The sequence below is a fragment of the Triturus cristatus genome, chromosome 6 (assembly GCF_964204655.1).
Source record: "Triturus cristatus chromosome 6, aTriCri1.1, whole genome shotgun sequence".
Lineage (NCBI taxonomy): Eukaryota > Metazoa > Chordata > Amphibia > Caudata > Salamandridae > Triturus > Triturus cristatus.
In genome coordinates, this window is record NC_140589.1 from 1,427,170,405 (window position 1) to 1,427,187,545 (window position 17,141).

Below are 17,141 nucleotides of genomic sequence, written 5' to 3' on the forward strand. Positions count from 1 at the left end.
TCTTCATGACCAAGGTGTGGGGGGTATTGACCAATCTTCCCACACTCCAAGGTGGCCACCAAGAAGGCCCACAACAGTAGGGGGAGTAACAGACCTTTTCTCTGTCTATGCCCTGCCTAGGTGTGTAGTGGTAAAGTCATCAAACCCAGTCCAAGAAGGCCCCCAAAACCAGGGAGTGTAACAGCTTTCTTCTCATTGCTAAGCCAGCCCTGGTGTGAAGAGAATGATATCCAAAGGCCAGATCCAATATAGACCCCATAAGCAGGGGGTTACAACAGACCTTATCCCGTTCAACGGCCTGCACAGGAGTGAAAGTTAAAGAACCCTAATCCCATTCCAAGATGGCCGCCAAAGGAAGAATGAGGGGCCAGCTCCTTTCTATTTCTATGCTCAGCTTGTGTATACAGACTGTGGGAGGGAGCGTCCAGCTTCGAGCCCAGAGGACACAAAATGGATGCAGAGATCATCAAGGAAGCTGAGCCAAAACAAAATAGATGATCCCGAATGCAAACCACAGAAGTTGAGCAGGGGCCCCTCACACCGATACATCCACAAACAAAGACATCCAGTCAGACCATTGCGGTCAATTCACAATGGGAGATCTGTCCGTTTTTGAGTCAGAATGCCCAACTAGTAGGAAGGCTCAACTGTCTCCCAACATAGAGGCAGAGAGAGAAGGAGAAAACCGAGCCCAAGCACAAGAGCCAGACCCCAGGCAATGCGAGAAGTGAGATGAGACACAAGGTAAAGACCCCAAATAAGAGTGTGCAACGTGGGGGGTCTGGCCAGTAGAAACTCACCATCGGCGTATAGCTTATAGCGGATCAACTGAAAGGTGAAGCGATGCGAGGCCAACAAAACAACGCCAACAACAGGCTCGTAGGAGTTAGGAGAGAGGAGCCAGGAGACAGGGCAGAAAGGAAGGCGATATATCATCCTTGTCATCTGGGGAGCCTCTGCGGCCGTGACATGGAGAGTGGCGGCGGGGTATGAAGACAGGCGGGAGAAGCCGAAGTGATGGCTCAAGGAGGTAGAGGCAATGAGGTGGCTTGAAGGAAGTGATGTCGGACAGACGGCAAGGCCTGTGTCCCATTCAGCGGGACAAATGAAGGAGATCTCAGCAATGCCAGCCCGGGGTGGGTGGTAGGGCGGGCGGCCGGGATGCGCTGCACTGACTCGGTGGAAGAGGAGTCATCGCAAATAAGGCCGGAGTCCCGCTCAGAGAGTCTATGTGACAACAAGCCCGTGAAAGGCTGCATAGGCAAGACGAAAGGCAATCAAATCCCCCTGAACACGCAAAGGGTCGCCCGGGACCACAAGAGCACTCACCCCACCCACGATAGTAGGCCCTAGCCTCGAGGGCGCCAGCTCCAGTCCGAAGTGCAGTTCGCTCCTGACGGGGCACGGGGTCAGGTTTTGGATGGCGACCAGTTCGCACCGATGCTCACAGGCGGGGGTCGGTCGCGACAAGGGATAGAGGCCCGGTTCAAGGAGGCAAACCCTTCTGTCGGCAGCTCACAGGCGGGAGGCAGCTGCGCCAAGAGGGAGAGACCGAGGCAGGAGAGTCAGCTCCGTCCAGGTGGGGGCCGTCACTCCTCGTGGCTTGGTCACTGCAGGGACAGTCTCAATCTCACTATTAAGGCTTGGCTTAGTAGTCGGATCATCCGGTAAGCCCTTCTGTAGAGGAGGAGAGGAGGATCCCGTGGTCCCAGTCTTGCTGAGAGCATCAATGGATCCTGAGAGGTCGTTACTCGTTTCCACAGGTAGGCGATGATAAAATTGCCGTTTCAGAGGGTTGCGAGTTGAGTGAAGAAGTGGGGTGAAAGTTGCTGTTGGATGGCCAAGTTAATGCAGGGATATCTATCGATAAGGTAATCCGCAACCCAGAGCTCTCGATCCGAGCTATTACTCGGTGGCCATCTTGCCGTCAATATCTCATCCCAATGCAAACACTCCCCCCAATTATTGCATTTGATGACTCCTGATGTAGCATCTGCAAAGTAGAGGTAGCACACCCCAACTTCCGTTTCTTCTGGGCCTAGTGAGCCAGTGAACGTATGGAACCTTGGAATTGTAAATTCAACGTTTACTTTGATACACAGTATACAGTGAAGTAAGCAAGTACTAATTTCTCCATATTTAGGCTTTGAAGGACAAAATGTTAACCAGTGTCTACCTCCTCTAGTACTGGAAAAAGCGTAATAGTTGTACGAGTATAAAATGGTGGTAAGAAAATAGAGAAGTCTCCTTTAGGATGTGGAAAGAATGGTTGTTCTTCCTCAGAGAGGCTGACAACATCTCACTTCACGCCTCTCCTTGGCATAATTCACACAGGAAATTATGGAGATCCCTCGATGCCTTTTCCTTCACATACCACCCACCATGAAAATGATCTCAATCTCCTATAATGCATTGCTTATAGAATGCTATGTCCTCTGTGGTACACCTGTATTGTATTGTATTTTCTCTTATTACACATGTGAAAATTTGATAGACCACCTGTTTTTCTTTTCAACTTCACTGCGACTTCCACGATAACGCACTTGAGTAACTTGCTGTTTTTTACTTCCTTTGTATTTCTCATGGTTTTTTATTGTCAGTATTCTTGCGCTCATTATCATTTTACCATTGTATTATTACTTATTTGTTTATTTGTTCTTTTGAAAAATTCAATAAAAACGATTTGAGATAAAAATAGAAAATAGAGAAGTACTTTGATGGACAACAAAGAATAACAGTCGATCTTCACAAGTTATTTAGAAAATCTCAATGGTCCCATTGTGACTTGCTTTAAAGTGTTAACCATTATTGCAGCTAACTTTGAATGAGGGTTTACCTTACAGCTAATATGATATCAATTTGTAGAAAGGTGATAAATTAAAATGGTGCAAAAATGTCTTACTGCATGTAAGAAATCCCATGCTATGCAAGGTTAAGTATGTGGCAAAAACAGGTTTGTTAGAGAGTACCAACAAATTAGATATTAATACTGTTTGTAGGAGCAAAGGGCTGATAGTTGGGTAGTACAGAGCACTTGAAACAATTATAAAAGAAGCAATCGTGTCCATGAAACAAGACATTTCTGAGATAATTAGTTTCCTGTCTGATCGAGCTGGTCACAGTTGGTGAGGTAGGAGTTGAGCCAATGCAGGATTGCATCAGGAAAGCCCATGACTGTTCCCAGGGTGTGGTTCTGTTTGAACCTCAATTGTGTTGAAGTCTGCAGATGACAAAAAGGTGTGTTTTAACTCAATAACATGACATATTACCAATGTCCCTCTGTTTCAGTCATTTGTTGCTGACAGTGTCTTTTGTGTGACAACTCACACAAATGCATGCAGTTTTGATTTCATACTGTCACAGTTAAATCAACAGAATTAATACACATTAAGATTTGTGTTGCTCTGGACTCAGCCAAACAACAGTGATCTGTCATAGAACAGGAGATGTTAGCTTGTCTTGGGGCTGCTAAATATGTTATGGGGTTCCACTGATTGTACCCAACATCAATTATGTGCATTGTAAAAGGAAAGAATATTAACACTCATTACAATATTTTTATCTTTCTCCCAGCAATTCTACCCTCACCTTGCCTAAACGTATTTTCTCTAATTTCTCAAAGATCCTGATGCCAGAAGTGAATATTTGTTATTTCTTTGATGAGAAAGTTAAACATATTGCGCTTTTTTGCCTCAATAATATAATTAGCTGCACTAACTACAACCTGCAATAAGAAATCCAGAGATATTTGTCTTCATTTTAAAGAAAGTACTCTTAGTGACTGGATGAGAAATTTTGCCAATGTGAAGCCCAAAAACTACCTCACAGACTTGATTTCTGCAACTATTTCTAAAAACAGACCTGAGCCACCAACTTGTATCATGCTGGAACAATCTAGTTAGCTTGTCTCTAGCTCAAGGTGAATCAACCGATTGCGTTAAAATTGGGGCAAGTCTGATGCTGAAGATCTCAATAACTTCAAATCTATTTCAAGATTTCCCTTCCTTGCAAAGGTCAGCAAAAGGAGTGCAGCTCAAAAACTGAACCCACTTATATATGACCGTGATCCTTTAAAACATTTCTAGCCTGGTTTCAGACTGGGTTGTAGTACATAGACAGGAGTGCTCCAGTTTGTTGATGACATATTAATTATTCTTGACATTGGAATGCTTATTTGCATAATCACCTGGAGTTACCTGCTGACTTCAATATGATCAATCATTTCACTTTCATCAGCCTGTATTTTTTTTTTTAATGTGGATAAGAACGGAAATTAGGCTGTTCTTGAGTGGTTCTAAATACTGGCGGTCATGACTATCAGGCAAAAAGCTGTTTGGGGTTAAAAATAAAGAAATGTTAGTAATGAGGCTTAAACAGCAGTAGATAGGCATAAGGTTGATATTAAACTTTTCGTATAACCATATTGAATTATCATTTGTTGGGTCTTCATATTAATGAAAACCTGTCAGACATTCAAATACGAATGTATATGTATTGCTTAAATAGATGTGGAAATATACAGTTTCAGCTTCTTCTTTTTCACAAAACCTAAAATACAAATGAATACATCTAGATAAAATTATCAAAATATAAATATGGATAGATAAATCAAAACAATAACTACCATAAAATGGTGAGCCCACATTATGACTAACCTACAATTGTGTATTATGTATCAGGAGAAAAAAGCCTATTCATTCGTTAAAAATGCGCAACAGGTTCATGAGCTGGTAATTAACATCAATACCATCATCTTTGAAGGTTCTGCTGTCCACTGCCTGGATATACCTCAGGTTGAACGACATGAGCATATGAAAATCCATCATATTTACCAGAAAGACAAATTATTGTTTTTGATAATTTTCAACCTGCAATGATGAACTATTGATACATTTATTGATTGAAACCATGCTTGCAATTATGGATTTTCCACAAACCAGTAGAGAACGATTGTTGTACTATAAGTGCACACTTGAGATGGAGAATATTGTGCATTAGGAATGGAGGGTACTGACCCTCTCCCAACTCTCCCCTGACACTGGAGTAAATGTCAAAATGACTGAGTGACAGTTTGTGTGTTGGATGAAAGGTTGGGCGTCCTTTCTTTATTGTGTTACAAAAAGCAGGGTAAATGTGTGGTTGAAGCTGAGGCTATGTCAGTTTTAAGACTGACATTTAGGACCTCATTATGATAGCGGCCGGGTGACTGCCATCGCTTGGGTCACAGGACTGTCAGATAAGGAGTCGGTGGTCCCGACTGCCCAATTACAATACAACCACACTGCAGGCAGTCATAAACATGCCTTTTCCATTGCGGCTTGTGCTTTGGCCCGGAAAAGGACAGCAGCACGAGTGGCAATAGAAAAAGGCATGTTTTCAAACATCCATGCACCCTGTGTAAGGCACAATGGGGTGCCTGGCACACGGTGCAAGGATGTTTTGTGGGGCTCCACATATGCCCCCCTGGCTGCATAGCGGAGGCCCATGGGGGCCCAGTAAGGAGTCCCCAAAGTCCCTTTCTGTCTGCCTTTACATGGCGGTCAGACTGCCATGTAAAGACAGGGGGAAAGGGACATCCTAATCCCTATGGCAGTGCCCCACAGGCCATTGGTAGGGATTAGGCTCCAACTGCCGCCCCTGACAGGCTCCTTGAGTCTGTCGGAGACGGCGGTCTTTTCCCTATCCTAAATCGCCCCGACTGCCAGCATTGTAATCCGGCAGTCGAACCAACACTCTGGATTTTGGATGGACAGCCACCAACGGCCTGTCGGTGGCGGTCCGCCCAACATCCTAATCGCCCCATAGTGTTAGGGTCTTAATTTGATGATGCATAATTAGGCAAAATGATACAAGTTGGGATTCATTGCATGTAAATCATTCAGTTGCAATTATCCTGAGAATAAAAAAATTTAACCTTTTTCCCCTATTTATTAATTTTAGATGAAGAACTGAGTTGCATGCAGTGGTTAAACAGTACTTTAACTGTGTGACCATTGACATTTATGCACAGGGTTATGGAAATCAGATTCATGTGGAGGCAACATTCTGAAAGCCATTTAACGTTGGTATGTTTGATAGGCTAATTAAAAAAAATATTCAAACATCACACCTATTTCACATAGCCTGGTCTTACACATATTATTATTTTGCACCATTTCATTAAACCTACTTTTGTCTCTCGCTCCCAGTAAAATATAAAACATGGCCCCAGATATGGTCTTGAATGCATGCTTTCATCTAATACAAGGCTGTACTATGTGTCTTAAAGCAGCGAAAACAATAGAAGTTTATGCAAGCGCAGCCCTGAAACACCACAGGGCAAAACCCCTTAGAATCTACACAGAGTAGGGGTAACAGGGTAGGAACAGCACAAACACCCTTAGGATTCTACACAAAGCCAGATGAACTAAAATCATGCTCTTGGCTTTGTGTGTAATCCTGTCGCCAAGTGAAAACAGGCATGCACATTGAACAAAAATCTAAACATTTTAACACTTCCACGCATAACACTTGTAGTGTCCACAAACTCACATGATTTACCCTTAGAGAGTTGTCTGTACATAAAGATTTCTACAGGATTGGTTGCCTCAAGTTTAAAAGTCACTTAATACACCGTCCGCTTACATTGCCGTGGTACAACACTAAAAACCGAATGTACGATTATACTGCATGCAAAAAGCGTTTGCAATTTGTGGCTAGTCTTTTTTTAGACCAATGTTGAATTTTACGAATCACCCTAGGTACTTATATGTTGGTTTATAAATTCCGAACAGTAGTGGGTTGCAGAATGACCTACACCATTTATATTCACAAGGAAGGGTACAATTTGAAATCCACTCCGGATGGACAAAATCACAGGGATATTGGCCTGCAAGTAATAGCAGACCTCTATATCTGGGATTGATTTTTAATGAAGTATTATGTTAAAGCAGCCCATTTTCCTTACAGGAAATGAGCAGAACAGTTTCTCTTCAATGGGCGAAAGAGCGTCACCCTACTTGCTGCAAGCGCAGCGGTAAACACAGAATAATAAAATGGTCAGTACCATTTTATTATTCTGTGTGCCACCAGCCGTAGCGAGTGGATGGTGGGGACAGGGCAGATTCCTGTAGATTGCAGGATGACGTAATAGGTGCTCAGTGTGCATGTCAGATTGTCCAGCAGCCTACAGCCGCCCAATCTGACATGCGCACTTCAAAGCTAGCAATCCCAGTGCTGTAAAACAGCCGATGGATTGCAGGTACAGCGCCCCAGCCTCAAAACAAGCGCTGGGTTAACCTGCTCCACCCAATGGTTGGATTCGCCTTCCACAAGGTGACAAGTCCTCCCTTTCCTTCCTGCTCCTCATCACCCTCGGTGCGGAGAGAAGAGCATCGATTTGGAGTGCCTGACGGCCGGCAGCATTTATGGTGAGTGCCTCACCATTAAATAATGTTACCAGCTGCCACTGGAAATGAGAATGCTTTCAAAAAATCTATTTTTTAAAGCTTCACTAACAGTTGCAGTAATCCCTTAGACCACTGCCTAATAATGCCTTTGAAAATGTTTACAAAAAAATCACAAAGGGGAAGTGGCCCAAGGGGAACCCCTTACCCTTTGCAAACGGCAATTTGGGAGTCTGTAGCTGTTTAATTGTTTGCCACCTTAACTACAGTCGCAGACCTTGGATACGTTGGACATCGATATGGTATTTGAATGGGATGCCCACAACATGCCCCTTCCAAATACAAAATCAGTACCCAGTCGCAATACCATTTAATGAGTCAATAAAAGTTTACTGAATCCTAAAATTGAATTTTTATGCATGAAAAAAAAATATGTTTGCAGTCGCAAAGTGATTCATAGTGCATGTGACCGTTAGAAGGGTTGTACATCCGGTCCTAAATTGTATTGAGCATTGTGCACACAAGACATTTGTAGAGCGAATGTGTCCAATGGCATCAACGGTGCATGACTTATTGTAAATACACCACTGCACAATTTTTTGCTATTCATGCAATGCAATGTTGCAGATTCTCAGATTGGTTTTGTCTTCATATATTCCTTCTACCATGCCAACACAAGGCGATCTCTTTCAGTATGCTCTGCAAGGCGCTCGGTGTCTCAGATCTTCGTGTTGCGGAAAACAGCATGTGTGATCAGGGGCAGCTATGAAAGTAATTGAATGTTACTGAGAAGCAGGAGTGGTAGTGTGGCGTCAAAGAGGACAGGAAATAGCACGAAAACATTCATTTTGGAAAAACGATGCACACAATGGAGAGAATCATTCTCGCCCATCTTATCTTCACAACTGTCTCCGGGCTTCCCCACCATGTGGCCAAGATCCTGTGCACATTTCTGAGAGATGAAGATTAAACAGACATACCTTCTTGTTGGCCATATTGTGTATTTTATATATACAGACAGAAGCAGACATCTACGAAACAACGATGCCTTACACACAATACGGAATTTAGCAATAAAAGATTTGAACAAACGGTCAGATAAATATTTTGAGACGGCATATCATCTTAGATCTTGTTTCAAAAAATGAATTTTGTGCGCATGACAGGACTTACACTGAAACACCATGCAAGTAATTCACCAAGTAAGTCGGAATGTCTGGAGCAGATATACCACGAAGAGTCATTGCTCCATCTTCCCGGACTAATAATCTTTTGCTTGCTGTGAAAATATAAACCTTTCCCTAACACTGCCCTTTATGATTACTTAAAACATTTTTCCTACAGAGCGACACCACAGTTGAGAGTCCAAAGTCGTTTTAGACCATGCAGGTGTGAGATGAGCTCACAGGGACGCCTCCTGCCGCAGGCTGTGCCCGTTCAGGAGCGTGGTGCTGGTCACAGTGTTCCGCGCATTGCTTTTCAGGGAAGTCACTCGAATGGCGGAGGAGCTGAGGAGGTAGCTGGTGGAGCGCTCGTGACGCCGCTTGCGTCGGCAGCACAGCTGGCTGTTGAAATGTCTCCGGAAGCTCTCGCTGAGCAGGTAGAGGGCAAAGGGGTTGACGCAGGAGTTGCAGAAGCTCATGACCCGGGCCACGAGCGTCACGATCAGGTGCTCGAGGGAGGGGTCGATCTCGCTGTAGTTAAAGGAGCGGTACATGTAGAGCACGTGGTTGGGGAACCAGCAGATGGCGAAGCAGCCCACGAAGACCAGCACTATTTTGGCCAGACGCTTCCGAGTTTCCATCTGAAACACAGAGAATGAAGGCTAATTATCTTAACTATTTTTTTACTGGTGATTTCCTTGAAATTAAAACAAACATTGCCTGCAGCAAGTTCCAATCCCCCAGTCTCCCATACCTTGTAACACTTACACAGCGTGTCTTTACTAATGCAAAACTGAACCAATTTGAAAACATGGGACCAGAGAGACGTTTTAAGGCAATGGACAAAGTGGGCTCTGGCCCAGGACCCCAGCCTTTCACCCCCCCTCTTCCCCCCCAGAGCCAGTTCTGTTCTGCAGAGTTTTCTCCTGATTGCCTTGAATAATTTTTAAGCCGATTTCTTTTAAATACCGTGTTCCTTGAATTTATTTTTAATGTGGGTGATGTGTGAGAATATTTTACAGACATTTTGCGGAGAAATATTGTGTTTATGCTTCATGGAACATCCATAAAAAAGTTTGTTTTAGATCACTACAGGACCTCACATATGAGAAATAAATAGTAGGGTGTCACAGCGAATATTTGCTGTCATATTAGTAAGCTGCTTTTGTGTTACAATATTGAAAACACAAGTTACTATCCCTGAATATTGGATGCAATCACATTTAGAATTTGGCCGGAGTGCTTGTACATTGTCAATGACCTGGCCAAAGAGGGCATGAAAGAGCTGAAATTGGATCATAAATCCAAAGCTGCTCCAAACAGTGGCCCCCCAAACATGTTTTGCCCAGGGCCTCCAAAATACTTAAGCTGAAGGGACATTTTTTTAGCTTTTCGATTCACTAATGGGGCCACTTTTATTTAGGTGCTGTGCCTATTTTCTGTCCCAGTCTGACCCTGGAATCACATGATGTTAAGCCAAGGCCAATATTCAAAACTGGTTCCCGAATTTCACAGTCCGCAGCTCTGGCTGTAGAGGGAGTCCAAGCCACATGAAAATTCAGCTGTTATAAGCTTGAGGTTCAAACAGGACCTCGAGCTGAGCCAGAGACAGGCTTCAGACTGGAGCCTGGCTTGAGCTTCCAGTGGCTAGCCCACCTCTGTTACTCAAAGTATTAACAGTAAATAGTTTTGTTTCAGGAACCTGATATTACATTTTATTTAATGGTGTTTCTCCATTTTTTGTAATTGTGGATTATGTTTCTTTATTTACATAATCATACCAAAGTGATTCTCCCTACATGAGAATTCTATGAACACACTTGAGTTCTGCCTAAAATCATTCAAGTCAGAATTCGGTATAGTTAGTTATTTTCTAATGTTTTCTTCAGCTTGGCAGTCTTCCAATCTGAAGCATGTAAATGTCCTCCCTCACATGCTCTATCGCCCCACCTCTCGTTCCTACCCATGATTCCCCACACCGCCAGGACACCTGCTTCTTTTTCTATGTTTATGTGTCTTCAAAAACATTGTCCCTAGCACTTCTTTCATCACCTTAAGCATTATCCTTCTCTCCCTGTTTTCTTATCTGAATGTCCATTCCCATCACTCCCAGTTTTTAACAGACACAACAAGATGCCAATAGAGAGTTTCAAGAGGTTGACTAAACTGGAGGTAGTACCTCAGAAGTTAGAAAAATGCATGTTCTTTCTTTGCCTTCCAGGGATATTTTTTCAGTTGAAAATATGTAGGATTCTCTCTTGGTTCACCCTTTGAATTTTACCTTTGCCACCACTGTGTTTCTTTGTAGAACTGTCTCTCATTATGTATGCTATCGTCCTTCTCTGGTGGGAGTACCCGAGGCGCCATTTATCGACACATTTTAAAAGTTGAATTGAGAGGGTCATACTCCGACAGGAGAAGAGAGAAAATAAATGTTGTGACCAGCAAAAGTGTGATCTATGGAACTGAAGAGAATGTATAGTCCTAATTTAGTGGTGGTGGCTTCTCCTCTCAACAAAAACTATTTGCCTGCCCAGAAGGTGGCACAAAGGGCAAAAGAGAATATTTACGTATATCCGTAAGCAAGAATGTTTTATTCATTTTACAATTTTTCTGCAGAGGAAAAACATAAAAGAAATTCCTTGTGTTTTTTTACGACTCTGAGCAGAGACGCGCGAGGAGCATAGCAGAACAAAAAGCAAAAGGCGCGGTGCCAGAAAGTGATTTTTCGTTCAATAAAATCACATTGTTTATCACCTCAGCATCAAGGAGACCATATGCTAAGCCTGCTTCAGAGCTGTGACAGCGCCTGCAGTGTTAGGAAGTCGTGCCGAGTTTTCATATGTTAATTCTGGAAACAACAGTAGTTTTTGTTTTCAAACAGTTGCTCCAATGTGCTGTATATCAACATATGCGCAAACGTTTTTTGAATGTGGAAGGTAATAAAATCAAAACCACTTTCTTCTTAATGATTCAATGGCTGTGCCTCCGAACAAGTGATGGCTTCAGCCAGGTTTCTTCCCTGTTCTCTGTACTGGCAATGCAATCCTGTTTGCTTGCTGCTACCTTGTAGGTCTGAGAAAATGTGCATGAAGGTGCAAATTTGTTCCTTCTTTCGTCCAAACTCATCCATTTATGAACGAGATTTGAGGTTTTTACTGGATTCCTAGAAGCCCTTTAAAACACTTGTTATTTTCCCATACATTGTGTGCTCACTTCAATTGGAATTTTCTTCCTAAAGTAGAAGAAAGGAGACAAATCATTTGTAACATTCTTATAAGTGTAAGACGGTACGAGATCTGCAAAAAAAGCACTAATCTGGATTCCACACCACTGTTGCCTTCATCAAAAGATAGGCCTTGATTACCAGTAGGACGGATTCAGGTGTAGAAATCCAGGTTTCCTGAATTACTGACAATATATCGGCACCTAAATCTGCCTATGGCAAGTTAATTCCTACAGAATGTAAAGTAACTATGTGGACCCGTTGTTACTGAACAGAATTTCTAGTTCCATGGGGATAAACACTCTCATTTACCACTGGCTCTGAGCAGGTGGTAATTGACAGCAGGGGTGGTGGGAGGTGACAGGATAGAGCGAAGGCGCTGGGGAGGGTGTCAGAGGGAAGGCTAGGATGTGGCATGGCAGACAGGAGTATTGCGTACTCCACCGAGCCCAAGAGAGTCGGTCAAGCAGAGGCCAGGCACTGGGGTCATGCTGCACTTACAACCCAAGCCTAAAGTGATTTTACTGAGTGGATTTTCCAGTTAGTAAAATTGGGCCCGGTGGTCGCACACCAGTAAACTGAGTGCAGGAACACAGGGCTATTCATGATCATGCAGAGTGGTAATGCACCCAAGGATAGCGCTTTGCTTAGGGGCGGCTCCTCTGCAATGGTGGAGGAGTGTCCCCCCCACTGCCAGCAGATGGTAAATAAAACGATAATAACACATTATTGTATTCATTTCATTTATCTCTGTCTGGGCTGCTTAAGTACAATGGGATGGTGGAACAGGCCATGGCATGGAGGAGTGCTGTGCACTTATAATTTCGCATGTCAATTTGGCCAGCCATTTAAAGCCGGCCAAACAGACATGTGCGCTTATGTTTCTCCAACTCAGCTGTGTTCCACAGCCAGGTTGGAGTAACCCTACAGGATCCAAAGTACCGTCTGAGCGGCAAACAAGACCGTTCAGACCAATCCAGACGCTGCTCTCCTGCTAAGAGAGCTGCGTCTGGATTGGGTGGGGAGCCTGTGCCTCCAGGCCCATCCACTTCTGGAGGAGGAGCAGGAGCAATGAGGCGAGGGAGCGGAGCAGCAGGTAAGTGATTTTAATTATTTTTTATTTATTTTCAAACCCCTCCCCTTTGTCCCCTTTGCCCCACACCCTGCCACCCTACTGGTTTTGATTGGCGGCAGCTGCCACTGACTCTGCCTAACTTGTCATAGAAAGCCCACACTGGTAAAGAGACGTGTTGAAGGTAAGCGATTATATGGTGGTTGGTACTGAAGATTCTGGGTTGGACCGCAGTCAGGGTTATAATGAAGGGATACATCCATGTGAGCCCTAAAGATCCACCTTGGGACAAAGAAGTTTCCCAGATGAAACACTGAACATTGGTATCATCACAGATATAGCAATAAGAGTCAAAGGCATTTACCATCTTGCTAAGAGCCTCATAATATGATATAATACCAATGAGGGGCCTCAACATAAAGAACTCAATAAAGCATCCTCTAATGGGCAGGAGGAGTGAAACACCGTCAGTTGTGCTAACAGAAAAAAATGAATGAGCAAAAATAACTGATTAAAAAGCAAAAGAAGGACCCAATAAATTCTGGTATATTCAAATAAATACAAAAATAAATATACCAATAAATAAATTGTACCCATGAACCACGGGTTGGATTACATCTAACGTGAACTGAAGCAGCAACATCACCTTAACTCAAAACAAGAACTAGCAAAGGAAGTTAACATATCATATTCACAATTGCAATACACAAAATAGCTGGAAAGAAACCAAATGTGAATCAGCAAAGGAAAGAGGCACATATCAACAACCTTTAATTTAGTAACCAATTAACCAAGCCAAAAGAGACAAAAGAATAACTCCAATCACTCAATCTGACCACCTGACCATGGCCTAGGAATCACATGCAATCACAGTACATAACGATAAAAAGTAGTGACAGTGCCCGTTAATAGGGAAAGTAATCCTTAAATGAAGTCACTAGCAGATACCCTCTTGAAACCATGACATTTGTTGTAAACACTTCTTGTTGTTTTCGTCACTTGGGTTATAGACACACTATATAATGGTAAGTTGCCAAACAATGAATGCAAGAAAGCTAGTGCTCTTGATAAAACTCAGTTTTAAATTGACATAATATTTATAAGAGCACAACTTGGGACAATATGAGGGAATCTCTCACACCATGGTGTTGTTTAGCGTTCAAAGATTATTGCACACTAATACATACCTTTCCTTTCTTTTTCTCTTTTGTTATGTTTATTTCTCTTTACAGATGGAGTAACGTAACTTTCAAAATTATTGATGATACACAAAGGAGCAGCTACCTGCCCTGTATTTAAATAGGATAGGGTAATTCCCAGTTCCAGTTTATACCAGGGGATGACACAGCCCTGAAGAAAGTCCAAGCACCAAATTCTTTGGGCACACGAGGACTGAAACATGTTGGCCCTAGGGTCTTAGGACCATAATTCTCCATACCACCCTACTGCCTTTAATTTAATATTCCTGTAGTACCCAAGAATAAAGGGAAACTGGGGTCCAACAGCGAATTTTTAATCTTTATCCCCTGGCCTGTTATATTATCCTAGTGCTCCCTGAAATATTGGTTGAGCCCACCGCGACTTATAGGGTTTGCGGTGTCCTGATGATGAAGCATGACACCACTAGGGTGTGTGAGGGAAAATAAATAAAAGCAAGGCTTTTTTCCTATTCCACTTCACTAGTGGCAGCTTCATTCAGGGATATTCCAAGATTTTTTTCTCTCATTCCCTCTCTTTCTTACAATAAATATCTTGGTAAGAACAATAGTGGAGTACTGCAAAGTGTATAAGATTTGTGGTAAACCACCTTGTACAGGAATGAAACAAGCATTTGCAATGCAATCTGTCTCACCTTTGGGACCTTATGTTAAGTTAAAGCTATATATTTAGCTATGCAGCACATTAGCCTGGGTGCAAAAACATCTACTGCTCTGATTTAAGCATGCAGTATCAAAGAATATTCTAAGGACGTAGCTAGTAATTAAATAGGTAAACACATTGACAGAACTACTCTCCTACCCTGCCGACAGCAAGATATAAGAAGCAATTTCTAACCAATCCCAGGCAGTTAATGAGAAGGTAGACTTACAAGGGGGATGTAGACTCAGCATATCTGTTCCAAATTTGAAATAATTCACTAAAACCTATAGGAGAGTAAATAGCAATATCTGACACATCAAAACCAACACGAGAGGGATAGGATTTGGCACGGAATGAGGAGATAGTAATTTTAAGGAAACAGGTGTCACATACGGAGGCCATGAAGTAGCTTGAAACTAGAGCCCACAGCCAGGCCACTCAAATGAGAGACAGAAGCAACATTATACCAAATAAGGGCATGAAACTCTAGTTAATAAAACATCCATTAACCATTGCATAAACCCTATCATCAAGTTAAAAAAAGCAGGGGGTGGTTAAAGTGTCATATTTTTAAAGAACGAGAAGTACATTTCTGATCACCCCAGACACAAACTCCCCGGAACACACAATTAACATCCACTGATGTCCATGGAATTACAGCACTATCCCATAGACATAACAGTGAAAGCCAGCGACCCAACAGACATACTAACATAAGATAGAAGTGAAAATCATTAATACACAGCAGAATAAATGGCAATGTGCACATTTGTAGATCCTACACAACAGAAATTTGCTCATCTTCCTAGTCTAGAATGATAATCACTCACAAAGTGTACAACTGAGTCCTTCTGTACTGTAACTAGCACTAACTATGCAAACATTCATTGCTCTCTCTTGCGATCATGAGATGCCTGTTCTCCACCCTGGGGGTCACCCTAAGTCACAATCACCCACTTACTCTCCCCGCAAAACAAGACACTTGCTTGTACTTGTGTTCAAGTCTTGGCTTGCTCCATTGGATCCTTAACACAAACTCGAGTTCCTAATCTAAAGACACTATATAAGTAGTACGCGGGTGAGACACCTTGATGAATGTATGACTACTGGGACGGCCCCCCTCTGAGTATCCATGCCACAAAGGACTATCATACTGAAAATACATACAAAGAATGGTAACATAGACTGTATGTTAAAAACAACCTTGAATGCACCACGTGTCAGAATGTGCATGTGCACACCAAGTAGGAGTAGCACATGGTTATAGGGATATTCTGGTCCTGAAGAAAGCCATTTGAGCCTGTGGTTATTTAAGAGGACAGCTGAAACATGCAGACCTGAGATGTGGGAGATCATAATAATCTCTTCACACATCCACCTGTGTTTTTAATCTTACCTAGGGCTCCCATTATTAGAGGGGGGCATGCCTAACCGCCTCAGATGGTGGCCGCTCAATATGGAGGCTCCCAGGCCTGGCCCAAAAGTCCTGCTGAGGGGACCTTCAGTATGCAGCATCGGCTCATGAGACCGTCAATTTCCTGCGCCTGGTAGTGTGCTGAACGGTGGGGCGGGGGCATTTTGGAGCTCCGTGGTGGCCTGCTAAACGAACTGAGCAACACCAGCGCCCAAAGCTGGAGAGGCGTCTGCTTTCCGCTTGAGGCCTCGGTTCCCTGGGCCGGAGGACTGAGCACGCTATTTGTGGGCTTGCCACGAACTGCAACAAGGCTGGGATTGCAGGCCATGGCATAGACTTGGGTCTGTGAAGCAAGCCACAACCAGAGAAGGTGGGTGGCGAGTACGCGAGTGAGGGCCTCACCTGCAGGGGAGGGGCGGTGTTTGGTGGTCCTGCTACACCCAAACGCAATATGAGGAGCCAACTAGAGGTTACTGCCTGGCACTGTTGGTCCGGGGGCACGCCTGATACCACACACTGGCCTGCTTTCTGTCACAGGGCCACCTCCCCCCACTCAGTGACAGTGATCACTGATATGCAGGCGACAGCTGGCCCTGCTGCGTTTCTGTATAGAGAAAAGTGGTCCCAGCATACAGTTCATTCAAAGCAAAACATTAAAGGGACACAATTAGACGAACAACTCAAAAGAGTTCGAATGCCATTTAATCACATCGAACATGTTAAGATGTTTCAAATGGAATCAACAAATTTAAGCAACAATTTGAAGAAGTAAAACACGTGCCCAAGGAAAGGATGGGGGAGTGAGTGAAATAGTGCGGAATTTGGAAGGAAGTGAACACAGTGGTAAAATTACTAAATTGCACTCAAATTGGACGGCATACATAAGTCTCTGCCATATTTAGAACACAGATTCAATCAAAATCACAATATCGACAATTCTCAATAATGCCATATAGAAACAATCACAGTGCATCATGTACTGTTGACGATATTGGCCAAAGACGTTGAGTCGACGTTTCGA

The 17,141-nt window shown here is 43.3% G+C and overlaps 1 protein-coding gene across 1 annotated transcript in view; it reads right to left on the bottom strand.

Moving 5' to 3' along the window:
- Positions 1-7,667: 7,667 nt before the first annotated feature.
- Positions 7,668-17,141, bottom strand: part of NMBR (neuromedin B receptor) — a 335,270-nt gene continuing 325,796 nt past the window's right edge. The window contains exon 3 of the mRNA XM_085609352.1: positions 7,668-9,189. Coding sequence (XP_085465478.1) covers positions 8,788-9,189 — 402 coding nt within the window. The 3' untranslated portion in view covers positions 7,668-8,787. The remainder of the gene's footprint in view (positions 9,190-17,141) is intronic.